Raw genomic sequence first — 27,845 nt, 5'->3', positions numbered from 1 at the left:
GTATGTAACCTAAAGCACTTAATGAGGGAGAGGTTTCAGGATAATACTGGATGTTTCTTAGGTCCAACCCCATACAACCAATAACTGAATAAGTGTGGCTTAAATAAAAAGCAGAAGTGTTGGCTAGGTTTTAGCTTTCAGTTGGTTGCATGCTCAAAGTACAGGATCACGGTATGGGGTATGGCACGTTCCATCTCTAACCGAAGGCAGTTAACGAGGGAGTGGTTTCAGGACAATACTGGGTTGTTCTGAGTGACGATCCAGTTATACCCTGCTTCCTCATTATGAATTCACCTGTCCTCTCAAACTGTGAAGCAGCCCCAACTTTGTCCCTTTTTTTTTTTTTTTTTGCTGTTCTGCCTAATAACCCATATGCTGTGAGTTTGAAAAATGGGCCTGCTTGATTAATCTTTCCCCTCCTCTTGTCTGAATGTACTTTAGCTGTGAGTGTTAATGTGGATATACAGTATCAGTCAAAAGTTTGGAAAGACCTGATTAAGATAATGGGAAACTTGCATTCAAACACATTTTGATCTGAAGACTTATGTTTAAATGTTCGACATTTATTTCGTAGACAAATATAAATCGTGGAGTTGATGCTTATGTATGAATTTCTTTTTAAAAAAAGAAATTGGCTATTTTGAAGAATTTAAAATATAAGTTCGGTTTGATTTGTCTTACTTCATAGTCTTGATGTATTTACTATTATTTTAACATGTGGAAAATAGTAAAAATAAAGACATTTTATCCAACCTTTTGGCTGGTAAGTTACATACACATATATGGTTTTCAGGGTCTGCTGCAGCTGACTGTAGCTACTGGATGTCGTTATGTTTGTATGACTCACAATGAAGCAATGTCCCAGCCAGTACTCTAGCAGTGGCATTCTTTCCTAGACATCCTCAAGAACAAACCCTGTTTAAATATTTTGACGTGATCTGGATTTAATAATCCAACACTGAGTAAGCATCTGTCAGATGAGTGAACACCTAAAAGCTACAAGAATACAACTTGCCATTACATTACATTACACGCACTTAGCAGACGCTCTTATCCGGAGCGACTTCCATCACAATAGAACATAAGTGTATCCAATCAATTTAAACAAGCAACAGTGTCAGACCAGGCTCACAACACTCCCGGACCAGTGAGTGTGAGCATAACGCTTTTCAGGCCCTCCCACAAGTTAACTTGCGCACTCTGACAAAAGGCGAGTATACTACGATACAACAGGTCCTAGAACAAAAATTCATAATACATCATAATATTACACTTAAAGTTAACATTGAATGTAGCAGGTATTAGGGGGTGGGGATAGAAGTGGAACCATTGGGTGCTACTTGTGGAAACAATGGGTATCCAGGATGCGCTAAGCAAATCACCTGCTAGATAGTGATCTGTTGGTTGTTTGGGGTTTTATGCTGAATGGTGACAGGGTTCGTTGTGTTGCCATGGAGGTGCCAGTGTGGTTTGTGTCGGTGGGCAGAATACTCGGCCTCTGATCTGCTCATGACTCATAGAGCCTCGGCCATGTTTCCCTACCAAACTGGGAGGCCTGGCTGTTGGCAGGCAGAGTTGGAATAATCCAGGGACTATGACTGTGAGGCCTTGTGCATCTGCTGCTGTGCCAGACACTTATTCTCCACAGAATTGCTCCTCAGAAAATAGTGGCTCAAATGTAGGGCGGGATGGCACCACGTTAGCAGGGCATTGGGGCCGTTCTGTTGGCCTTCTCTCTCAGGAAGTAAGTCATTCAGATAATTGTCATTCATTCACTACACCTTGTCTTCCACAAAAGGAGTTTCTCGGTTGGGCATGATTGTTGTCACAGCATGTGGTATGAAGGAAATATCAGTGTCAGAAACTTACTCTATTTATACAAATTAGTGCTTTATTTAGCCATTAACCATTTTAGGTCATATGCTCTAGTATAAAGGTATATAAATCTACTCAGTAGTCTTCTCTGTATATTATGTAACTGATGTCTGATCAAAACAATCAGATATTTCAAAGAGAAAATTAAACTGGCAATACTCACATGAACTGTGATTCCTATGCTCTCTGCAAAACTTTTTTTTAAATGAGACTATTCTGAAGGTACAGTATATACAGTACTGTACCCACTTAATAAGGCCTAGTGTGTGCTCTGGAGAGTCTCATTTGCTGGCATTGCTTCCACACTGTAGAACCTGTGAGAACTGTCAGCACTATTTCATATAACTGTTTCATCATTAAGTGTGTCTTCTCAAGGGTCAGGATAACGCTCAATGGGGTGTCACATTGTGAGCTGAGTGAAACTGCTGAAACTGTGTTAGCGTTTTTTGTCAGTTCAGAGGAATTGACCTCTGTGTGTGTGTGTGTGTGTGTGTGTGTGTGTGTGTGTGTGTGTGTGTGTGTGTGTGTGTGTGTGTGTGTGCTCGTTTGCATGCAACTAAGCAACCACACACCATGGAGTGTACTGAAGTAAACAAATCACATACTGCTAACTGGCCCTTGGTCTTTGCTAATCATTCATTACAGAATTGCTGTGTGTCATTGGTGTCATCATTACAGCATTTCATCATGTGTTTACCTGAAGAAGTAGACTGAGCAACCGTTGCCACTCTGATATGGTTCCATAAACTGTATAACTCTCACAGGCAGAGCACACGCTCATTTCTGCTCAGATTTGCTCTTTTTAATGTTGTGCCTTGCATGTAAACTGTATTTTGTAATCCTGCTCTGGGTAAGGCAGTTGGGTTGTAGCATGTATTTGGGTGTTTATGCCATTGTTGTGCTTTTTGTTGTACATTTGTGCTTCACAGAACTCTGCACTGAACCAACATCCTATACTGCTCTGAATGTTGCAGTGCAGTTTGGTGTGCTTTATTGGCATGACAAATGTGCACATTCATATGTTGCCCTGAATAAAGGTGTTTCCCACATGTTTAATAAAAACCACACTGTATTTTAATATAGCAATCAACTCAAACTGAACAGATGGCATATTTTCCAAATGCATAAGAAGAATCACAGTACAGGTTAACAAAGAAATCTGCTCAAACTGAGCAGATGGCATATTGATTTGCTGTGTATGTACTGACCATTTGGTGTCTTTTTTTACAGTTGCTGGACATTAACTGGACAGGCCTCACAAATATGCTGGACATTCCTGGATTAAAGTAAGTGACCAGTCATCATAAAGTCATATTGTCCAGTGTGAGGGCATTTATAGCCTCCGTGTCTTCGCCCCTTGCGTCTGCCTCTTCGTGAGTGACAGGGGATTGTGATGTGGGATCTACCTTAGTGCATGATACAGCCGTGAAGCTTTGCAGCTGCTGTGGTCTGGATGGGTGCCAACACTGCGAGCACTGTGATTGGCCAGCTGAGGGGTGGGGTAGGATGGGTGTTGTAATTGTCTGCTCTTAAAATGTCTAATTAGAGATTAATTCCAGGCTGTCATAAGCATTCTATCGTACAATGGCTGTTGTGAAATCCAAAAGTACCTTCACCTCTCCTGTCCGTGCAGCTGTCTTCTGCACTAAATACGATTGCAGGCCTATTCAGTGAATTATGGCCATTATTGGTCAGGTAAAGAGAAAGTGCCAGGCATGTTTAGTATTCATGATGATGAATATTGAATTACAGTTTTGCTGTCCGTAACAATTTCTCAAGTCAACAACTTAATCCTGAAGAAGTCTTCATCTCGCAAATGATAACTGGATGAGGAACATCTGCATTTCCACTGTACTTCATTTTAATATATTTGTAAAAGCTGCTCATTTCAATACAGTTTTAACTTGCATGGATACACTTTTGTTGTATTGTGCTGGAAGTTGCTCTGGATAAGAGTGTCTGCTAAATGCATGTAATGTAATGTAATGTAACAGAAACTAAAAATTTCAGAAGCCGATACAGCAGTAGACCAGTTTAAATGCTAAGCTTTCATAGTGGGAAACGGTCCTCAGTAGTTAATGCTGCACAAACTGTACCGTCCGAGGAGCGTGAGCCATCTGTCCGATGGCAGCCCCCACACTGTGGTGTGGATACGGCTCCGTGCTGTCCCTGGGGCGACGGCCAGCCCACACGTTCAGTGGGTCGGTGACGGGTGCCTGGCTCTTTGAACCATCTGGTGGCTGGCAGGCCTGTTTTTTAACCAATGGGAGGCTCCTGGTTCTCCCACTGCTGCTCTCTGCTGTTTCAGCCGTTCACAAGTGACAGTAACTGTAAATTATGTGCGTCTGTCTGGTACAGCTTCATTTTCAGGTTATCTTAGTATGTCAGAGAGGACAGATTGGATTTGCTCTCAATATTTATCTTTGGTAGTTATTTGTGGTCCATGGGGAAATTGTCTTTTTCCCTTGCTGTACACAGAAGGGTCTGTCCTTGTTTTTCTCTCCTCAAATCATATATGTGACATCAGACTGTATGTAAATGTAAGGTGTTCCATTAGGATACCTCTCTGTCCACAGGCGGTTTCAACACAAAACAAGCAGTGTGAACACATCCCACCCATTCTGATATTATCAAACTATGAAGGACGCCTTGTTGGTGCAGTAGCATTATTTGTTGAGTCATGTCTTATGCATTAAACTCCCTTTGTTTACAGTGCCCTCTCTAACAGTTCCCTTACACACCTTGAGAGTGTACTGAGACTGTATCGTCAGGAATCCAGGCAGGGTTCACAGGAAGTTTCACATTGCTAATATCCTGCTGTGCCACATATCTCAATCAGGTTGGCAGAAATGGGATTTCCCTCTTCTCTTGCAATCACAGATGGGAGTTGGGCGTGTCAGAGCGGTGCATTGAGAGAGAGATAGCCATCGTTTCATGGAGGCATTTGTGTGTTGTTTTCCATGTAGTCCTGCTTTCCTCATGTGTTGCTGTGGGAGTCAAATATTGTCCTCTTTCTCAAATATTCCCCTCTATGTGCTGTTTTAATGAGTCAGCTTAAAGTCTACGCTACAGGTGGGATACAGGATTACGAAGGTATTAATCAGACACATGAAGCAGTAAAATATTGTGTGGCCAGTGGTAGGTGTTGGTATTGAGTACACAATCTTTGTAAGCACAATGGAGATTACATACCGCAGAGGCCTTACAAACCCAGCAGGGACTGGCTGAATTCAGTCTGATCGGCTTTGACCCACATAGGGCTGCTCCAGCTGCCTGTATCCACTGCATGTGAAAAGCTGCTCCACAAATACCTTCAAGCTGCATGAGCGATACAATACTGCACAGCCACGGTCTTCACCAAGAAGAATAAGCCACTAAGCATTTAAATCTTCTGGGTTTATTCCCTCTAAAAATAAATGTAAACCTGTCCAAAAAGGACATGTCTTCCCCTTCCGCCTAAGACTTACAAACTAGAGTGTTGACTCTGAAGTCATGGATATTGTGTTGTGGGATTTTCAGAGGACATTTTCTTTTGAACACAAACTGGAATGACAATCTGTTAGTATAGATATGTTCTGTTTCTGAAATATTGCATTGCAGCATGCTAACAATTTTTGATGCCATGCCTTCGCTGGTGAGAAGTTGCTGTTCCGGTTATACAAGACACACCTTAACCAACCTGCGGTTCACCTGAAACCTGGCGTAACTCCACCAATCACAGTGCCACTTCTGTTTCCTGTACGAGGCAATCACTGGCATCTCATGTTCCTTTTTTCAAGGTCTCTTCTCTCCCCAGGGCCAACAGAGAATCATGAAGTGGTGTGTTTTATTTAGATGATTTCTCAAAGTTTCACAAAGTTCTGCCCCTAATCACAGCTCTGTGCCTCTTGTTTGCCATAGTTTATTAGCTCTCACAGTTTTGATCAGATTTACTGAGACGTGGAACTGGGATACTAGAGTAATACTACAGAGATGTAATGATAAGCTTCACTGGTAATGATAAGCTACACTGTAAGCACTACCTAAGGTACTATATTGGAGATATACACACTATTAAATGACTGTAAGTTGATATGCTATTCATCTTTCACGGTCAAAAGGAAATATTTATTCATTATCTGTATGTATCTGATGTATGCCGGTCTGTTTTTGTCTTTTGTTTTTTAATGGGCTGCATGCCTATATTGAAATGCCCGTGCGACACTGAGGGGAATGTGGTTAGTTTGTCGTTTGTTGTGTTGAGTTACACTTGTTCTGTTGAATTACACTGCCCTCCTCTGGTGACCAGGGGTATCAACTGGCTCCCACCATTTTAAGCACACCTGAAAGTTGATACTGCAGTGCCTCTTTGATGATAGCTCAGCCATGTGTATATATCCACTGTCATACCACCTTAGTTGTAATGAATGTTGTTTCAGTGATTTTTAGTGGACATTTTATAATATAGCAAATAAGAATGCCTGTAAACTGAGGCATAGGGCTGAAAAATAAAGCCTTCCTGCAGTTAATGTGTTGTTCTACATTATGTAGAATTACAAAGCAGTGCTTTTTGTTCTGTGTTGAAGTTTCCAATTTAAAGCAAAAATCAGCAAGTTAAGTTCTCAAATACCATGTTATTGGCAGCGCTGGTAAAATTTGGTGACAGAACTCACCCATTTCTCTGCACTCGTGACACACTCGGCTGGTCCCCCGCAGCGCACCCTGGGTCAGTCTGGCGCGTTTCGCTGGGATGCTCTGGCACGCTACCGGGGGAGGAGGGGGCTGGGGGGGGGAATCGGAAATGGAAGCGTGAGTCAGGCCAGCAGCTCCGCGTTGGCAGACGGGCATGGCCAGCTGCAGAGGAGAGCGCCTCACTGAGAGCCGTTTCGGGGGTTTCACGGTATTCTCCGGCTGCTGCGAAACAAGGCACATCTCCTCCAGGGGTTTTCGTGGCCAATGGCCTCACCCCCCTCCAGTTCCCGCCGCAAGGTCACAGTGATCTGTCTGGCCGCGCTGCGGACGCTTTCTGCTGCCGCTGCAGATCAGACCCCCGCCACCACCCACACCACGTGACGCCCGGGCCTTTAAAGCCATCCTTTTCCTCTCGGGCTCATAAATTAGAAATACTGTCACTCGACTGGGAGATTAAAAAAATGGGAAGAAGTGATAGCTTTGCTTGTGCTCAGGGCCAGATGAATCACAGCTGAAAAATAAATTAGCCTGGGTAGAAGAAAGGCAATTTTAGATAAATAAAACACATTACCTCACTCATCTCTGTAATCCTGTGTAATCTCCCTGCACGTAAGTCACATCTTTTTGTGATATATGGATCAACACTGCCGTCACGGAACCTTTTAAAATTAATTTCACACCGTAGGGAGGCAACATTTCAACTTAGCCGTTTGCAGGGAATGCTGCTCTGCCAGGTTCCAGCTTTTACCACTGCATTATGGATTCATAACTGAAAAGGGAAGTGATTTGTAGGGAGATATTTGATGAACAAAATGTGCTCCCTTTTGCCCTCAGATCTCTCCTGGCACACACTGTAATACCGCTCTGGTTTTCTCTCACACCAGTGAATCTCACCCCTTAATAATTGCACATCAAAGAACGTTTGTAGGTTGCTGGGTGGCTGGGTGTGTAAAGACATGTTTCTTTTTTTTTTCCCCCTGCCAGCGGCCTGTCTGACAGCCTGATCCAAGACATAATTTACAGTTACCTGGTCCTGCCCAACCGCATTGCCATTCCTCTCGTGGGGGAGGTTCAGCTAGCACAGCTGCGCTTCCCAGTGCCAAAGGTAAGGCTTAAGCCATTGTAAGCCTCTCAGGGACCAGTGCTTTATTATCAATCCTGCGGGCATAACAGAGTGATTTAGTGTAATTAAAAATAGTCATAATACACACATGCAGTACATTTTGTCCCTTCCCAGGATTTCATTTCATAAACAGTAAGAGGTAACAGACGTTCACCACTACCAATGTGTAGAATCTGGACTGTCGACATGGCTGAGCAGAATGCACAACGAACATCAGAAGTTTATTTATTTTGCCAAAACCAGGGCTGATAAAATGCCTGACTTGAAAGAGACTGATTTAACATTTGGCCAGGTCATCAGGGAAAACCCGCATCCTTTCTGATGAGTATCACGAGACTTTAATGGTTACAGTAAGTCAGCCCTTTGTGTTATTATCTCATCTGAAAGCACCTGGGGTTTACCTGTGACACCTGTTGTATATGTAAGCTTTTTCCAAAGGAAAGCCTGCTTCCTAGAGGCCTGTCAATACCATTACCAGCAACAAGCTGACTTTCCCAGGAAGCATCCCGTCCATTACATTACTGTCATTTTAGCAGAAGCTGATTTACATAATTTACAGTTGTTTTTGCGTGTTAGTCATTTGTACAGCTGGGTATTTACTGAGGCAATTTTGGGTAGGGTATCTTGCTCAGGGGTACAGCAGAAGTGCCCTAGTGGGGAATTGAACCAGCAACCTTTTCATTACAAACCCCGCTCTTTACCACTATGCTACACTGCCACCCCATCCAAGTGTCAACCCAGCCACAGCCCAGACAGGCTCAGTTTGGAAACACCCTCTCTTCCTTTACTGGAGGCATGATGTCAGCACTCAGGTGTCAGTGCTGAAGAGTTGCTCTGTCCAATCAGGGTGTGCTGAGGATCCACTTCCTGGAAGCCCAGGATCTGGAGGGAAAGGACAAATTCCTTGGAGGGCTGATCAAGGGGAAATCGGACCCATACGGCATCATTCAGCTGGGCAACCAGCTGTTTCAGAGCAAGACCATCAAAGGGACCCTGCATCCTAAATGGGGCGAAGTGTATGAGGTACATTAACTTTCATGGAAACATTGAAATAAAAAATGGTCAGTCCCAGTCCAGTAGTCATATTGAGTATGAAAGGACTTCTGTTGGTGCCATAGTTCTTAATGATGATACTGAAGTGAAACAATACAGAGGAAAAGATCTGCTTTTTGGCATTACAATAGAAATGTATTGTCCTGCAAAAGGTGAAATCAAATATGGATTACAATCCATTTACTTAAAAATACACACTTTGCGGAGGAAATTATGCTTGGTGAGAGATGTGGTACAAAGAGTGCAGTGATCAGATATAGATGTGTGTGACTGGGCGAGAGCTGAACTGTATCTGAATGTCATATCCAGGCCATGGTGTATGAGCAGTCGGGGCAGCACCTGGAGATCGAGCTGTTTGACGAAGACCCCGACAGAGACGATTTCCTTGGCAGGTAGACTGCTGCTCTTTTTTACTCTGTGAATTTGCCAATGTCTCTTTGCCAGCCCACAGAACCCGTCCCTGTAAGACATGAGCATAATGCAACAGGCTGTCCCATCTATCAGTCACACTGCAGAATGCATAACTAAATGTGTGCAGGCTGTCTGTGAGCCAGCTGTTAAAGGCTTTGATAAATAAATGTCTGCTGTGCTTTACGGAGGAATGTTACTGTCAGCTGAGTGGCCCCAGCGTTCTGCGCGTGGGGAAAGTCTCATTCGGGCGAATTTGTCTGGATCGGGTTATTAAGTGGCATAAATGATGATGAAATTGGACAAGCAGTGACTCCTTTCATGTCTTTTGTTCCAGTCTGATGATTGATATGAGTGAGCTTCACAAGGAACAGAAGGTCGATGAGGTAATCATGTTTCTGCTGCCCTCTTCAGTTAAACCAAAGGAAAATATGGAACACATGACTATTGAACTGCATGTCTGTTTACAATGCGTACCGTCTGTGTGTGCTGCACAGTGTATTGATGAACACACATTATGCACTGCTCTCAGGGTGTAATAGCACTTTATGATACTGCTGTCATTAGAACCATTACAGCTGAACTCATGTGGTTGAATGTTATTATTACATTTATTTAAAATTACACAGTATGAATACTCAGTGTAGATGAAACATGTTGATTAAAATGAACTGTGCAAACCAAAGTCAGGCACTGAGAGAGAATGAACTTCTTATTCCATCCTATGAATTCTCTGTCCCTCTAGTGGTTCAACTTGGAAGAAGTCAGCACAGGAAAACTGCACTTAAAGCTTGAGTGGCTTTCTCTCCTCACCGCACCTGAAAAGCTTGATCAGGTATTATTATTATTATTATTATTATTATTATTATTATTATGTTTCTTCTTTGTCTTCTTCTACTAATACTTATTGTTGTTAAAATTACTGTTGGCATAGTAACTGTGGTGGTTTCTGTATTTGCTAATTGCATTCTTATGCACTGTCTTTGCACAGGTCTCAGCGGTGTTAATCTTAATAAAGAATAGCATAACTGTATCAGCCTACATTTTCTGATTAAAGAATTGTGTATATGTTATCAATATTTACAAAATCATCATATTCACATGGATCATTGTGAATATTTGGTGTGGGAAAGTGCTGTAGGACATTGGTTGGGACTGTTAAACCCAGCTCGCTTCCTCCTGAGCGTGACCGTTCCGATCTGTCACCTCAGGTGCTGATGAGTATCAGGGCGGACAAGGTGCAGGCCAATGACGGCCTGTCATCGGCGCTGCTCGTGGTGTACCTGGACTCAGCCAGGAATCTGCCGGTAAGCGCACCCGCCGCTCTTGCCACAAGCTAACCGCATTACCCACCTTCAGGTTACGGGGTGAATACAGAGTGTAGTGTGGTACTCACTCGGCCCCCACTAACCTGTGTGCCCAGCATTTTGCCTTTATTGAGAGGTGTGTTGCAATTCCGCTTTATGCAAGGAAACAGTTCAGTCAGTGAAATTATATTTGACGCATCACATTTGTTACAAGGAATTTGTCACTGAGTGCTCAGCAATGTAAAAACAAAGATATTCACAAGAAAAAGACCAAATCAGTCAGAAAAGGAAATGACTGGAAGATTGGGAAAGGGGTACTATATTATCAATGCAGGAAGTGAATCAGTGATCTGCAGATTGATTAAGAATAAAAGAGCAGTGAAGCTAAGACTGTCTGAGAGTGCATTGCATCCTTATCAGTTTGGCAAAATGCAAAGACACCATTGCTGGAATTCACTGTAAATGTCAACTCATTTGATTGTCACTTTAGCATATTGACAGCTGCCAGTGTTATGATAACACATGGGAGAGTTTTGGAGTGAATATTTAAATAAATGAATGTATTTAAAATGTTGAATATATTGCTAGCATTGTGAAAAATCTGAAACACATAATGAGACACATAATGAATGACCTGAAAGTCCTCATCATAGCTTCAACAAATATGTCTTAAATAATTTCTATGAGCATTGTGAATTTTTTTTCCTTTCAGCCATACAGATTTTTTCAGGAACAAGTATGTTGGGTTGTTCAACTATTTGTCGTTTCAGCTGTTCAATGACTTCATCTGTGTGCCATTTTCATATGGTTTTGTCCCATCCGTTCTTCATGTAAATTTAAGTATTGACATCACCCCTGCCCTACTCTTTGCATTATAGCAACCACCCCAAACCCTACCCCACCCTTTACACCTCAGCTAAGTTTTGGGGATAACTGACAGACCCTGATTAGCTCTGATCTTCAACTAAACCCTCTAAGGAATCCTTCAAAGGGTCTGTCTAGACCAAACTTAACACAGTGGCATACGTAATGGGGAAAATGCAAGCTAAGATAGTCTGAATAATTTTCCCCTGTCTTTATACATCATTTTGCTGTTTTGTTCTAAATATATTTGTGACATGTCAAATTTGATGTTGTCATGGATCCGGGCTCATCAGATATCTTCATATGCATTTATGTACAAACATAAAATTCCTCATTAAATACTCAAAATGTATACCTGTTTAGTAGAAACTATTAAATGACAGCTTCAGCCTCTTAGTCCAATGTTTTTCTTTGTTCTATTTTCTTCCTTATAAAGAGTGTCTTCGAAGGGAGCTTTGGGTGTGGACACTTAAAAGAGAGGAGAGCTTCGGGCCTAGTCTTTTGTGAGAATACTACCTCAGTCTATAGAACATTATTTGTGAGTCCTCTGGTATTTTGCATCCTAGTATTAGCAAGCTGTGTGATTTTGGTGTTGCTATGGCAATCAAAACCAAAGTCATGTATGCCAAAAAAGCATGTTGATTGTCCCTACTGCACAGCTGCATCGCTTAACATAACATATATGATTGCATAATACATAATAAATTAATTGTATAATTAATTGAAATGGACATTTTGGATGAATGCGGCTGCTGATAGCAAGTACTCATTTTTTATTTTTCATTCATCTTTATCAAGGTCACAGAGATATAGTGGTCATCCAGTGGGATGGTGAAAATTGAAGGAGACCTTCAGTAGATTGTAGTGTCTGTGGTCATCTTTATTCTCCCTCCTGTCAGCCCTCACTTAATAGATGCCTTAATCCAGGGTAACTTTTGATGTACAAGTTAATTACAGTATCAGTAAAATCCAGATCCAAATACATGTTACATGGTCAAAATGTGTTTCATAAGTAAAGAATTGAGTGCAGTTCAGATTTTAAACATCTTCTACTTGGGAAGATAGAAAATCAAAGGAAATATCTGGCATTAAGTGTGAAGAAAAGAGAAATGAAAGAGGATGAAAATGGCAGAGGTCTTTTTCAGAAATGTGACAAGAGGTAAAAAGAGACTATGCAGTCCTAATGTTGACAGGCAGTGCAGTTTTGACAGAGTGCATGAGAAAGGATAAAATGAAAAGGTAGAAGACTTAGCCTACCAGTAAATGAAGTTACTAGGAAATGGTGTCACCAATTTTCTCTTAATATTTGGTTTTTTTTTTTTCATCACAGTGATGGACAGGGTTTCAAATTATCTGAAATCATCATTTTGCATGCATCACAGTTTTTGTGGGGTAATTTCATAATTTCAAAACAACCCATGATTACGCTCTCAAACATTTTTTTTTTTACAAATTATAAACATTTATTTTGACATGCTTTGATGGTGAATATTTCTGACTTTTCAGGGCCTGAAGCTGCCAAATCATGGGAACGTGCAAGAGTTGGTCATAGAGTTTAGAGTACCAAAGCAGGACAGGGAGCACACTCTGTATAGCACAGACACCTATACATATATGGATTCCAAATGATGGTTAATTTCATAGAAATCACACAGCACTGTACTCCTTTTAAGAATGAATTGCAATCTGCAACATGTTTTTTTTTTTTTTCTCTGTCCATATGATGGATAGTTTTAATTTTTTTCACTCCATGCCTCCAAAATGCCCAGTAATAGGAACCCTGGAGTGCAGTGTGTCTGTGAAAGGCAGTCCTTAGGATTCCATTTTTAATTAGTCATTAATTAGATTGTGCATGTAACACCATTCATAAAATTTAACTCACCAGGCGGTCAAGATTTTGCTTCAGGGATGGCTTTGTTTATCAGTGCAGGAACACCAATATAAGACAGAAAGTAAAGTCTGTGCAAAATAAATTAAATCAAAATTCTTCCATTTATATCCACTGTCCACCTCAAAAAAGCTTTTGATTTCCATTCAGCATTCATATTAGCCAGTTCCTCTAAAAATCCTTTTCCCTCTGTTTAGTCCTGCGAACAGTTCACGTTGAAATATGTGTATATGGAGACATCTATGGCAGTGTAAACTACTTTTTCATTTAAATATCCCTGTCCCTCTGCGTATATTTATCCATAGAGTTTTCCATCTGTGTCCTTTGGTCTGGAAAGTGGGTTTAAACTCTACATTGTTGATTGTCACTCTACACATACTTTTAAATCATGTCTTTAAATTGAGTTTTTTCTTGGGGTGATTGTCTCCTGGTTTGATTTATTCTGTACTGCCTTGGATCGTGGTTTAACCTTGCTAATGGTTGCATGCCCTAATAACGCGCTGTGTTCATTCTTTCCTACGCCTGAAAGAGAAATCCGTTAGAATTTAACCATGATGGGTTGAAGCAAACTTCATTCAATAAGGCTCTCAAGGTAATGTAAAAGAGCATGCAGAGCTGCTAGGTCACTCTAAGCGGATCGGCAGTCATTTATGTCCATCCGGCATGTTGCTGTCATTTTTTTGTTTCAAGCTTTTATATTTGTTATTTCCCACCCTTGTGTCGTGCAAAACGTGTGGATGCTTTGATTTACAGGTGAATCTTACGGGTATCTTGTGTGTCTTGTGAGTTTAGCTCTGCTTTTCTCCATCTTGCACTAACCCTGCTAGGATGCTTTTGGAATGTGTTGAAGGAATGTGCAGCATTCAAACATTTTGTGTATGTTTGACCCAGTTACTATTTTGACTTTCGTTCTAAGGAGTATGTCGTGGATGACGTTTTTTTTTGACACCAGCCTTTTGCGTTTTGTGCTGGCAAAGACTTGGAGTACTGAAGGTCTTTAATTCCCTCACTGTAAAAAAAAAAGTTGTTGAGTGACTGAACATTAAACTGAAAATAAATTATTTAATTTATTTTAAAATTGGATGTGATTGGTGAAATGTTTGCGACATTTCAGTAGAATTGTGTCTTTTATAAGATTACTTGTTTGGATTGTATTTGTCTTCCTGTGTCTGGACTTCTGTCACTGCCTCTGTTTGGACCATTGTCTGGATCAGATCACAGGCAGGGGTGTGGGTTTTCATTTGCACCATGGAAAGAGCTGGATCTTCATGTTTTCGGTACAGGTTACACTGAGACAAGTCTCTCTAGAAAAGTGGATCATCTCACAGGATGTGAAAGGTTGAAGGAAAGTCAAAGTGGAATTCTTCTAATCAGATTTTGCATAAGAAAACACCCACGTATGCCTGCGTACAGTATGACAGTATATAAGTATATAATAATATACAGTTATAATGTACAAGGGATATCCCGCAGTCTTACATGGTGATATGGTGCATGTGAATAAAGTTGAGAATTGGTTTCATTCAAATCAAAGGGACTAATCAGTGTTGTTCAGGCTGTTGTCACTTTGACTCCAGACTTATTAATGAATGCCTAGCAGCCTCCATATTGATCCGAGTTACTGTCAGTAAATTAGAACCAGGCTCCACTTCATTAAAGGAGCTGAAGCTAGACTGATCATGACTGTTGTCAAGGAAGTGCCACAGAGAGAATATGTGGCAGATCCAGTATCTCTCCTTCCAGAGAAATCCCTACCAAATGTACTGAATGTCTTGCTCTTGGTAATATGGAGACTTGTATACATCTATTGTATGCTGTGTAAATAATGAACATTTTGCTTAGCACATGCTTTTCTTGTTTTAGAATGCTGCCGTTCTTATTACTTACCCCTTGAGGTCTGTGTGCTTTTTATGTCTGTGATGTGTATTTGTATTGGAGGTGTAGGTGTTGCTGTGTTTGTTCACTGTTTTCTCTTTGTTTATCTCAAAGTCTGGCAAGAAGGTGAGCAGTGAGCCGAGCCCATTTGTTCAGTTTACCGTCGGGCACAAAACCTTCGACAGCAAGGTGAGGACATCTGGAATTAATCTATATCTCCTCTTCAAATTAGTGGTAAATTTGTGGGAAATTCAACTTCACGCGGTGCTGATGTGTTTGTTCTGCAGTGCAGTTTTTTGATATATGTATTGTTGGGGCCCTTGCTCTGGGATATAGTATCTTCATATATGTATTGCTGGGGCCCTTGCTCTGGGATATAGTATCTTCATATATGTATTGCTGGTCACCTTGCTTTACAACGTTTTCATGTATTACTGGTGTCAGTGAAAGAATCTGTTTATAGAGAATTCTGCTGCAGTGAATACTCTTACAAAGGGCGAGGCTTATCTTATCCTGGTTATAATCTTTTGAGGTAATGATCTGTAGTTATATTCATTTTAAGTGATGTCATTTCGTCTAAAAGCTCTGTGAATATGATCTTCCCTTTGGCTCTGAATCAACATTTTCTTTCCCCAACAGATTCGGTATAGGACCAATGAGCCCCTCTGGGAAGAGGCCTTCTCCTTTCTTGTTCACAACCCGAAAACTCAGACGCTTGAAGCCGAGGTACGTTTTGCAAGTGGGAACCGCACGTTCAAGCGTGCAACTGCAGGCCGCAGACTTCAGCCCCGCCCGAGCATGAGGAGATGTCAGGTGTTCTATGTAAATTCCGCCCGCGCTCTTTGGGAGCAGATGAGGTGACATGGGCGTGGTTGCTTCTGCTGACAGGTGAAGGACGAGAAACACAAGTGCTCGCTGGGAAGCCTGTCCCTTCCGCTGCTGCAGCTCCTGGAGGCTGAGGACATGACGATGAACGAGAGCTTCCCTCTGAAGAACTCTGGCCCCAGCTGCACCCTCAAGCTGAAGGTGGCTCTGCGGGTAAGGGCTTTCTGAACCCGTGGGCCTGCATGTGGCTTTCTACAAACAGAATCCACAAAAATCTTCCCACTCTAGGAAACTCAAGGAAAAGTCTAGTAAAAATTCTCCAGACCAATAAATAAATAAAGTTAATTCTTTCTTTTTTTCTTATACAACTAGTTAAGCACGTTCATATTACATTTGTAACTTGCTTGCTTCACAACTGTCAAATCCAGTCAAATCTGACTGCTGAGACAGATTACACATTAAACCCACTACCAAAACTCAAATGAACTAACAACCCAACAAGCACATACTGCTGAGAGCAAGTGTGTGTCTGGATATTTCACAAGTAATGCATCTCAAAAAGTATTTGTTCCTATATTTCCACCTTCAGAGCTGCCCTGCCTTCTCTTGTCTACAGACTGTCTTGCTCTTTTGAGTTGTTTTGCTGTTGCTCAGGAAAGTTCTCAAAGTTTAAACCTTGTGTCTGATTCTCCAGTAGTTCATAGGCACAACACCAGTGTTCCAGCTAGGAAATAATTCATTACCAGCTAGTCTAGAGCTTAGTGCTGGAAGCAGGACCCCCACCACACTTAGTATTTCTTTCAGAGGCCTGAGTGAAGCTCTGTAACTGTAGGTTTACCATAGCTGGGTATTTTCCATTTTTCAGTCCTGGATCTTAGAAGTGACTGAGCTTTTCAGCATGGGAGACATAAGATTAAGGCACGCGTTTGCTGTGGTAGCATGTCACACCACAGATCATTATGCTCTGCAACCATGGGGCAACTAACTGTCCCATCCCAACGGAGTCGCTCCTCTCAGACACCATCCCTGTCTGTACTGGGCACTCAGTGGTGGAATGAACTTCCCACGGGGGTCAGGACAGCAGAATCACTGGCTATCTTCTGACGCAGACCCACCTAAGTCCCCACTCCTTAACAACTGCTACTCGTATAACTTCCTGTTTATTTTATGTATGGTATTGCCATGTGTTTTGGATTCTGTGATCTAGTGTCAGTGATGAGTGTGGTGGTATACTTGGCTGTCCTTGGCTAGTCAGGATGCACAAGTTAACTTGTGGTAGGGCTTGAATACTGTTATGCTCACACTCAGTGGTCTGGGAATGTTGTTAGCCTGGTCTGACACTGTTGCTCATCCAGATTGAATCGATACACTTTGGTTCTTTTGTGTTGGAAGCCACCCTGGAAAACAGCGTCTGCTAAATGAGTATAATATAACACCACAGGTTCTTTGCCTGGAGAAGCTGACTGCGTCAGACCAGCCATCCTCGGTGCAGGTGAGAAAAGCCAGCGCCACCGTGCTGCCGCAGAGACCCTACGCCCCCGAGACTCCTCGACCTGCCTCCAACCTCCCCCCCTCCGCCGCGGGCTCCAGTCTGGACCTGGACAGGAGGACAGAGTACCCGGATCGGGCCTACTCTGGCAGCCCTGTCAAGCTGGCTGACATCGGCAGGAGCACCTCTAGCCTGGCTATCTCCGGCTCCCATCAGCATCTGGCACATAAGGAGTCAACGCCCAGCATTGCCTCAGACCTCTCCATGCCCTTCGCCACCCAGGAGCTGCAGCAGAGACTGCGTCAGCTACACAAGTAAAATTATACAACCATTTTTGCCCCAGTTAGCTCTCATGCGGTGGTGCAGACAGAGGCTTTTCTCTGCTGGTTTGTTTATTTTACTTCAGTACAGTACAATACGGTGTAACTTTATGCATCATACAAGAGGAAAGTTTGTTTTGGGCCAGGAGAGTGATTTCATACACATCGCACAATGGTAGGACTGTACGATCACAGCCACTTAAATCTGGAAAACGCATTTTTGGTCAGATTGTTTTAGTTCATGGAATGGTATAGATTGGAGAGGAGGAATATCCCGCCAACCCCATCTCTCTCTTCTTGCAGTGGAACAGCTCCCAGCCAGTTCCCCTTGGGTGAGATTCAGCTCACGGTTCGACACAGTTCCCAAAGGAATAAGCTCATCGTGGTGGTGCATGCTTGCCGGTGAGTGTAGGCATGCTCTGGCATGTCATAGACATACTCTTTTGTTTTGAAATATTTCTTTTTATTCTACGACTACATTTTCAACCTGCAGAGATTACCAGATTGAAGGTCTCACAATAAAGGACCCCTGACAGACAAACATGCAGACAAACAGACAAACATGTTTGCAAAAAAGTATTTAAGTGTGTGCAGTACATTTATGGTTATGTTACATATTATTATAACATGTAATTATATATAAAACGTTATATACATTTTATATGCTCTCATTTTACCTTGCTCTCAGCTGAGAACTGTCTCATTGTGGAACTGTACACATCCTGTCCCCGTACTGTCGCTATACTTACTGTATGCACTTTTGTAAGTCGCTTTGGATAAAAGCGTCTGCTAAATAAATAAATGTAAAATGTAAATGTATATAATGTTATATGTTATATAACATTATGTAAAATTGTATTTGAACAAACTGTAATTTAACAGCAATTTTAACAGTTAAATGGTGAACAACACTCTGTACTTGGGAATGTTTAAACTCCAGTCAGACTGTGTGTGCTGCCAATTAGTGAGCGCCTAACCTCTGTATCTCTGGCCACAGTAACCTCATTGCGTTCACAAAGGATGGCTCGGACCCGTACGTGCGCCTTTACCTGCTTCCTGAGAAGAGCAGGACGGGCCGAAGGAAGACCCAAGTGCTAAAGAAGACCCTAAATCCGGTTTATGACCAAACGTAAGTTCAGTAATGCTTGTAATGCTACTGACCACTCTAAAGTTTTCCTCTACAAATAGAGTACTGTATTACACGAAATCTGCATCCAAGTCGGACTTTGAGTTTTTAAAAAGTCCGTGTTGCAGAGAGTGATTGTCTCTCCAGTTCCGGGCTAGTGAGTAGTGTTTTACAAAATGCCTACCACAAGCAATCAAATTTCAGCTGTTTGTTGTATTTCTCTGTGAAACACAAACGTGTAGCTGATTTCTTGCCTACCATATTCTAAATTTTAAAAAAATATTTTTGGAGAATGATTGTAAAAAATCACATAATGTAGTATTTATTTTTATATTTTTATAATTCGATTTTTGTGTGGAGCTGAGTTCATATTTGGCCGTCACCTTAAATTTGGTTTAGACCTGGAGCTGGGCAAATAATCCCTACACCACACCAGCAGGGGGTGCTACTGCGCAGCCAGCAGGGTGTGAGAATGATCAGAAACAGTATGGAAGCTGTTCGCATTCTACAGGAACGGTGCTGTGGTGTCTGACAGCGGTGTCACAGCTGTACTGTGTGCGCAGGATTGAGTTCAGCGTGTCCATTGTGGAGCTGCACAGGAGGGTGCTGGATGTGGCCGTGAAGAACGGAGGCGGCCTTCTGTCCAAACACAAAGGGCTGCTGGGGAAGGTGAGGCTGGTGCTCTCTGCATCTATACTCGGTCATAAAAATTGCATGAATCTACATGCATCTCACATGTGTCACTTTAGGCTGCCAGATTCAACAGTCTCACTTTCACAGGTGCTGCTGGATTTGACGCATGAAGATATGGCCAAAGGATGGACACAGTGGTAAGACATCATGAAATTATTTTTAGCCCCGGCTTGTCTTTCTCAGTTATCACAGAAACTACAGAATGTATGTAGTGGGATAAATATTTGTAGCATGACATAAAACATAAGTACATTATATTATTGTCATATATTTATATTATATTTATATTGTCATATTGTCATTCACTCCTATCCAGAGCGACTTACATAGATTACAGTTATCCATTTATCCAGGTGGATATTTACTGAGGCAATTGTGTGAACCTTGCCCAAGGGTACAGCAGCAGTGCCCCACGGGGCAAACCGGCAACCTTTGCGTTACGAGCCCTACACCTTACCACTGCACTGCTGCCCACTAAGTCTTTGCTTATTGTGCCCTTTGTTGTTGGTCCTCGTAATTGATAGAGAGGTTAAATATGGAAGGCCGCTCAATGGAAATATGACTCATTTTTAGTGTGCTGACCTCAACTGTCTGCCATCTACCCCCCTCAGGTATGAACTAACAGAAGACGGATCACGAAACCAGCTCCAGGCCTAGACGGCAGGGCGAGACAGCACAACGTCACCTCAGCAAGCTTTGTGAGGCCTCGTCTTTACAATCATTGCAAAATCAACCTGCTCTTTTAAATAGCCTTACAAGTCAGCCAGTGGGCACGTCATTACTTTGTATTTTTAATATTAAACAAGCTGCAATTTAAAAGTGTCTATTTATATTATTGAATGCAACACATTCATTGCCACTTTTCCTCTCATTTATTTATTGTGCAGTTGTGTTAGGGAAGCATGAGGTGTTGAAGTAAATTTCTGTATTTTAAGAAAAAGCAAACAAACTGTTTAAAATGTTTTCTGGCACAGCAGATTTGTTGCCATTTTTTATATGTGAATAATGTTTAACATGTAAATAGGAACTGATATCATTATCATCAATCTCTTTTGGAGACTTGCAGTGTTAAGATGGGTTTGTATCACTTTGTCTGAATGACATTCATGGTGGAGACGTGCTAGGCTTTTTTTCAGTCACCAGAAATTTAAACTTCAGTAGGCAAGAGTGGTGGAAGCTGATGCAGTTTCCGTTTTTATTTTGTGAAAGGATGGTAGCCACCAAGAGACAATTATTTCATTGCCTATGTGATTTGTACATGTATGTTTGCACATTGTGTTTTATATTTTTTTAGCCATTCAAAGATTTTTGTGTTTGTAATGTACAGTAGTTATTCCTAATACTGATTGTCTGACATCATCAGTTCATTGCTTCCAGATGTCAGAAAAAATTCCATTATTTATTGATTTGCAACTCAGTTTTGAAGTTTTATGATAACAGAATGATACCATGTCATAGCAATATCAATCCCCATGATTTTTATTTTTTAATTGACCCATAATCTATTTTAATTGTACATCTATGTTATTGTTTTTTCATTTATTGCATACAAAATAGACTACAGTGAGGCTCTGGGTTCTCTGTAATTGTTCTGTCAACCTCTGAAATTGATTGCTTCTAGATCAGAGGCTTTTCTTACTGGGAAAGACATTAAGTGCTGCTTAATAGCATTGGTCATCTAAATATATAATCTTCCTAATTTCATTTGATTTCTCAGAAAATCTGTTGCAATCTAATTATAACTGTGCAATTCATATCAAAATTTTCTGCTGTGTAAAATTTTGTTAATCATAAGTTTTCCTTTTGTTAAAAAAATATGTATTTATTACCTACATACGCTGTCAAATGATAATTGTCTTCGAGTATCCCCATTGCAAGACATTTTGCCTTCTCCATGTACTTGACCTTGTGCCTTAAAAACACAATGTTCAGAAATGTAAACATGTAGGATTTGTGGGCATAAAGAAGGTTTTAAAGTTTCCTGGTTTGGGAAAGTTTCCTCACAGCTTTTCAATAATAAAGAGTCATGGCTCTCTGTAAGATGAATTGGCTCTGTGGAGTTATTACTCGCATATCGCAATTAGCATACTGTACTTAAATGTATATTGTGACACAGTTAAGCCACCGAAAATATCTCCAGTTTTGTATTGTGTGTATTACAAATGCAGAGAGGTTAATGCGCATTAATTTCATGAAGAAGCCATTGGTTTAAGTGTTATTTTTAAATGAAAAACTGCTGGTTAGTAAGTCAGAGCACACTTAGCAAACACTGAGTTTATATAGAGAAAAAATATGTAGGGTGACCATTGCTGCCACTAGAAGAAAAAAGGTGTTAAAAATTGGTGCAACAATGTTAATACAGCCATGCAACAATACTTGCTTTCTCCTCCTAGTTTTCTTGAAAAAGAGATTGTTGCTGTTGAAGTAGCTTTGTTTTCTTACTGACTCTTCAGGCATAGCCATTAGCTGCCTCATTAATGGTTGCTATAGTATCCAAGATTCTGAGTTCAATTTTGTACTTGGCAGCTTCTTTTTTTGGAATATAACTTCTTACTAACAAGTTGTTTCAAAATTTGGAGAAGCACATCATTGGAAGTTGATAGATATGTGACCAAGCCAATGGTTGTAGTTTAACAAGTCAGCAATTGAGTGATGTCATGGCCTCCTTTTCTTGGTATATAGAGTCTGTCAACATTAGCTTTCGGGTGGTGAGTTTTTTCCATGGTCCGCATTTTTCTTGTTTTTGTATCAATCCTTTTGATGTCATCAAGGTTCCAATCGATGATGTTAAAGCTATATGTCACTACTGGTATAGCTAATGTATTAATGGCTTCAAACTTGTTAGCTGCATTAAGCTCACTTTTCAATACTATCCTGACTCTTCTATTGAATTCTTTTTGAATTTTCTGCTTCATGGCTCAGTGTTGAATGCCATCTCATTTGTCAATTCCTAGTTACTTGTAAGTACCCTTCTAATCTAGCTTTTTGATTGTGGTGTTGATGTTAAGATTTTTAAAGGTGGCTTTTGCACATTTATCAAGCCCAAACTTTGTTTTAATGTCATCACTGAAGGTTTTACAATGTTAAGTAGACCTGTTGGTCATCATTTTTTGAAAATCATCCAGGTCATCCACATTAAATAGATGGTTTAATTTGCCATGCTGCATTTCAAAACCATAGCCAATGTTATGTAAAGTGCTAAGGGGTGCTAATGCCGTACAAAAGAGCAATGGTGACAATGAGGAATCCCTGGAAGATTCCACTTTTGATATTGAGTAGTGTAGATGTTAGTGTTCAATCCACATAGTGGAGGTTTAGGGTGGTCATCCAGGTCTTCTTGTTCTTTTTAATAAATTGGATGGCAAACTTTATATATTTCTAAGCTTTTCAAGATCCAGGAGTGTGGCACACTGTGAAGGAGAGCCTTCACCACCTCTCCCTAAGTACTAATTGTCATTTGGTGTCAATCACTTGTGTGCACCTGTTTTAATTTGTGGGAGAACTAGCTTATTGGATAATGAGCCACACCTTGCTAATGGAGGATTGATTAAATATAGGTGTGGCTTGAGAGCAGGGAAGAGGCCACTTTGTCCCTGTTGGGGCTGTGCCAGTGTGCATATAGGCTTGTTTCATTGTTGTTTGGATTTTAAAATAAATTAGTGGTTTTTAACCTTTTGTTTTTGGCTCATGTATGAGAGAAGTGGTGGCCAGTTTCTCTACAAGTGGTGTTAGATGTGGGATTTTCCCTGCAACGAGTGACCCACAAGGAGCAAGGAAAAGGTAACAGAAGGGACCATGACAGAAGAAACCAAAGACAGCAGCCACAAGAACCAGGAGGAGGACCTGAAAGGGACTGTCTTTGCTGACCTGGGGGCCCTGGAAGAGGGAGCAGCTCCAGAATCCCTTGGATCTGGCGAGGCCAGGAGGGAGAGCTGGCAGCTGGTGCAGTGGAACAACAGTTCGGGTGACCAGAAGGGAGATTACCAGTGACCAGTGTGAGGCCACCCTATAGCCCTTGGTGGGAGAACAGCTGGGGAGACCTTGGGGTCAGCTATTTTGCCCAGATCTACAAGGGGGGATTGGTGTCTGCAAAGCTGGGGGAAGACTCCTGCTGTCTGGTGGTCCTGGGTTGTGTGTTTGGGGATTCTGGATGTACTGTTGCCTGGTGTGTGGACAGCCCATAGACATTTCACTGGAGCCAGTTCTGGCTGTCTCAATTTTGAGACTAGGCGAGGGGGAAGGAAATGTGAAGGAGAGCCTTCACCACCTCTTCCTTGGACTAAATGCTAATTGTAAATTGTCAATCATTTGTAATTGTGTGCACATGTTGGCAATCTGTTTGGGGAGTCAGCCTATTGGATAATTGGAGCCACACCATACTAATTGGAGGTGATTAAATAAGGTGTGGCTGAGTAGCAGGAGGGAAGCTCACTTTGTCCCTGCTGCTGGTTTGCATAGGCTGGTTTTAGATTTAAAATAAATCATTGGTGGTTAACCATTTGTTAGGCACATTTGAGAGGAGTGGCAGCCAACTTCTCTATACACACTATCAAATGCTTTCCTATAATCAATCCATGAAGTAGACAGGTTCTTTGATTTGGTCTCTGATTGCCTCATTAATGAAGTTGGTCCTTGCATCCATAGCTACCTTTTTTGCACCATTATTTCAATTTATGCATGGCATTCAGATACTACCAATCTTTCATCTTAGGAGGTCAGTTTTCATTAGAAACATCTTACTCTTAAACATTTTTAAATTGCAAATACATGGCCAAGTGAAAATACTTAAATTGTGCTTTTGGCAAAATTCAGACTGCAGGTAAGAAGTGGCCCAGTTCGAATGTCAGGACAGTGAGCGGGGGGAGGGGGGAGAAGAGTCGGATCTTTTCAGTTCTGAATTGTCATATGAATATATGGAAATGAACCAGATCCAGCCGCGCGGCCTGTATGTGGAAGCTAAAATCAAAACTGAGCGTGTTTAACATTGCCTAAGTGATTTGTACGTCACTGCCCGCGACAGGTCGCCCTCGTCGTTATTAATTTATTTACAACACTGTACAAACTATGAATATGAACAATGCCAAAGTATAATTGACTTACGATTATATTAAAAATTAAAGTTCCAAAGTCGTTATAACAATGAGTGTCAGACAGACGAGACGTCTTTTTCCTGTTTACGTGCTCTTGCGGGACATTTGCGGATGAGCGTTCACACTGATATCGTCCACTCAGAAATGAATGTGAACAGTCAGGGGAAAAAAACGATATGAGCAACAATTCGGAATTGATCCTTAAAGCCCGCTGAACGTAGCCTATTTGTTCGGTTAAGGCATGGTTTTCAGACGCCATCTGGTGGGTACATGCTACCAGCACCAACACCCATAGCCAGTCTTAACTGCTCGTCTTTGAGATTCAGAACAACAGTTTCCGTTCACCCGTGAATAATTTCTTTGCACTTTCTTTTGTGTGCGTTTATGCAGACATGGAATGTAATACAAATTACTGATGGCCAAGCCAGAAACTGCTCGTATTTCTTTTTGACCAAGGGCTAATGTGTGTAAGTATTTGGGATATACAACCCGGAACTTTTAGGAAAAAAAGTGGTGAATCATAAATGGTCTATCATCAATGTAGGGATGGAAAAATAACGCCTGGGATACAAATACAAAGGTTTAACAAGGGTATTTTGTTCCAAATGTTATCTGTTGTATGTTTTTGCTTTCAGACATTAAATGTGACTTGATTTGGAGATTGAGTTGCAGTTTTATCGTCCTCTTGTGAATTGGCGAATGGCCACGAAGAACTTCGATTGCAAATACTTACCCGGTTTTAAATTACATGATGATGATGTCTGTCTGTCCGATTTAAATTTTCAAAAACTAACCATGATAAATTAGCTTGTTAAAATCTGCCAATTTGTTCCATATGGTGTCACTATAGCGTTAGGCCTATATATATATATTTTTTTTTTTTCGCCGTGGAGCATTCCTACCTGCAAGTTGATGTGAAATGTGTTATTCAGGCAGGCCAGTTAAGTTTTTAACTGCAACATTATTTTGATTAAGTTACATTTAACCTTATGTATCAGTCGATTAATGACCATAAGATTTAAACACCATTTAACACAAAGGATTTTCATGTAAATGATGTGAAGTCTACATTTAAGAAAGCTGTTTGGTTACAATGTGTGAATAAAGCTAAAAAAAAGTGACTTCACTTGTCCTGATTTCAGCCTTTAAGACACTGAAAAGACAGTTTGAAAGGGTGTTTAGACTTTCTAGATACGCTATGTTCCAAAAGAAACCCCTGATGTACCGTTTAGTCACACACCAAGCAATACAGGTTAGTCTTTCACTGAGATTTATAGTATGTTCAGCAAGACTGTTTTCCTGAGTTTTAGTTTTCATAATAAAATAAACATGAAACAGCCTAAAAACACCATGTATTACTGTGGCTTTTCATTTACAAATAGTGTTCCCTGTGCCATACGTTGCTAAGTCAAATCATAAAAATTTCATTCAGTACAGCAACATGGATGTTGACAGCATATTTTCATCCAGAAAATATGTATTCATTGCACTGCATGTATTATCACATGAAATGTTCCAATACATAACTAATGTCATGCATTTACAGAATTGACTATATTTACCGACTATGTTTTGCCTCCTCCTGCATATAATCTTTTTTTTTCATTAACACATTCATTCATAAAGCAAAGCAATATCTTTTTTTTCATTAACAGTTTGCATTTAGAAGCATTTGGCAACATTAGAGGATTATTACTTAGTCTTAATTAAAGGATTATTAGTTAGTCCTGAGGCATGCTTTCTGCCACAACATGAGTTTTAGCAGATGGAGAAACAGGAATGAGATGTAATTAATTTAGAAAAACTGAAATTACCAGGCTCTTAAGACTGTCGTCTGGAGGGAGTAAAACACAAGATCACAGTACATTATAGCTGCAGTAAGGTTGAATGCCATACATTTTGCTGCTTTGATATAAAATTTTGTGCGTATTTTGTGGAAAAGTCCCCGTTTCTACAAAACTGTATATGGGTATGCTTTCTTAAATCTGAATTACTCTTATGAAATTGAGATGGAGACCTTCACAATGGAGAATTCCATTAATATTCTATCGTATGAGTCAAATTTGTGCACAAAGGGGTTGGAGGGCATTTGTTTCCAACATAAAAACATTTAATATAATGCAATAATGTAATCACATGTTTAATAAGTGTATTTATGTAATCTTGCAATACAGGTATACCTTGGTTAATACTATTTATGACAAAGTTAACTTTTTTTATTCAATGAATTTATATTATTTTTACAACTTTCCAGAAATCAATAGAAGTAAATCAAACATATTTGCTTTTTAAAACAAATACACTTTGCTGAAATTATTAAAAGCTACAGTGAACAGATTTGTGAATTTGTCCATTTGTTCATTTGTCCATCTGGCTAATGTGTCCCATTACTGTATCCCACAACTAGCAGTGTGGCGTCCACCTAATGGCCACCTAATGCAGCTGTGAGTGGTTATCCCATGCAGAATATGAACTGTAAATCAAATTCCGTACATAAAAGAGTAAAGAACTGGAGGAAATGAAAAGAGAAGGGGCACATTTGCTTGAGTTGACACAGTTGACACTGAATTTTAAATCAAGTGCAAAAGGTGAAAAGGTGGAGCAGACAGGTGCAGGCACACTTACTAACATTAACAGTTGGAGCTAAGGCAGTGTCAGCCGGCTGTCTTGCAGATAACAGTCCAGGCCACTTCACATAAACTAAACAAATACTTTTCAAATGCATATGAGCTAGAAGTCACTCTGGATAAGAGCGTCTGCTAAATGCATGTAATGTTATAATCATATAATATAATGCATACCTGCCCAATGTTTTACCCATTTTTTGTGCAATTTAGTCCTATTTTTTTCATCTGACCATCTGAAGAGGAAATGAACATATATACAAACCTGTTGTATTTTTGCAAATGCAAACTATTTTGCAATGTTTCTACTGATTTATACTGACCATCTGATTTTGTTTCAGGCTCCGTTGATATATGGGATTGCCAAAATTTCAAGTAAGATGCTAGATGCTACACAAAGCTATGTAGTTTCCAAAACCACAGACTGCTCACAAAAACACAAAAGCACTGGCTTTTAATATTTATTAATGATAGAATATTATCATGGTTTTAGCATTCATATGTGAGAATATATCAAGCCCACCCCTATCAATTTTTTTGAGTCTCTGTTCTCTGTTGTACTCTGTTTTGAGTTCAGTCACCAATCCTCCTGCACCCACAGCAGCAAAAGGCTG

At 40.7% G+C, this 27,845-nt stretch overlaps 1 protein-coding gene across 2 annotated transcripts in view; it reads left to right on the top strand.

Annotated features, from left to right (window-relative positions):
- esyt2b (extended synaptotagmin-like protein 2b) overlaps window positions 1–21,538 on the top strand; it is a 40,091-nt gene extending 18,553 nt beyond the window's left edge. Inside the window, exons 7-23 of one of the 2 annotated variants that reach the window (XM_036520707.1) lie at window positions 3,106–3,161; window positions 7,531–7,651; window positions 8,516–8,692; window positions 9,032–9,114; window positions 9,468–9,516; window positions 9,876–9,965; window positions 10,342–10,437; window positions 13,719–13,781; window positions 15,179–15,253; window positions 15,704–15,790; window positions 15,953–16,102; window positions 17,331–17,692; window positions 18,002–18,100; window positions 18,696–18,827; window positions 19,388–19,493; window positions 19,605–19,654; window positions 20,129–21,538. In XM_036520707.1, the coding sequence (XP_036376600.1) occupies window positions 3,106–3,161; window positions 7,531–7,651; window positions 8,516–8,692; window positions 9,032–9,114; window positions 9,468–9,516; window positions 9,876–9,965; window positions 10,342–10,437; window positions 13,719–13,781; window positions 15,179–15,253; window positions 15,704–15,790; window positions 15,953–16,102; window positions 17,331–17,692; window positions 18,002–18,100; window positions 18,696–18,827; window positions 19,388–19,493; window positions 19,605–19,654; window positions 20,129–20,174 (1,842 nt within the window). In that variant the 3' untranslated portion in view covers window positions 20,175–21,538. The remainder of the gene's footprint in view (window positions 1–3,105; window positions 3,162–7,530; window positions 7,652–8,515; window positions 8,693–9,031; window positions 9,115–9,467; window positions 9,517–9,875; window positions 9,966–10,341; window positions 10,438–13,718; window positions 13,782–15,178; window positions 15,254–15,703; window positions 15,791–15,952; window positions 16,103–17,330; window positions 17,693–18,001; window positions 18,101–18,695; window positions 18,828–19,387; window positions 19,494–19,604; window positions 19,655–20,128) is intronic. The other variant, XM_036520708.1, reaches the window with a different exon arrangement.
- Window positions 21,539–27,845: the final 6,307 nt, after the last annotated feature.

Source organism: Megalops cyprinoides, chromosome 2 (assembly GCF_013368585.1).
Source record: "Megalops cyprinoides isolate fMegCyp1 chromosome 2, fMegCyp1.pri, whole genome shotgun sequence".
NCBI lineage: Eukaryota > Metazoa > Chordata > Actinopteri > Elopiformes > Megalopidae > Megalops > Megalops cyprinoides.
The sequence above is the reverse complement of the archived record's forward strand: the minus strand, read 5'-3'. Positions and strand labels throughout refer to the sequence as shown.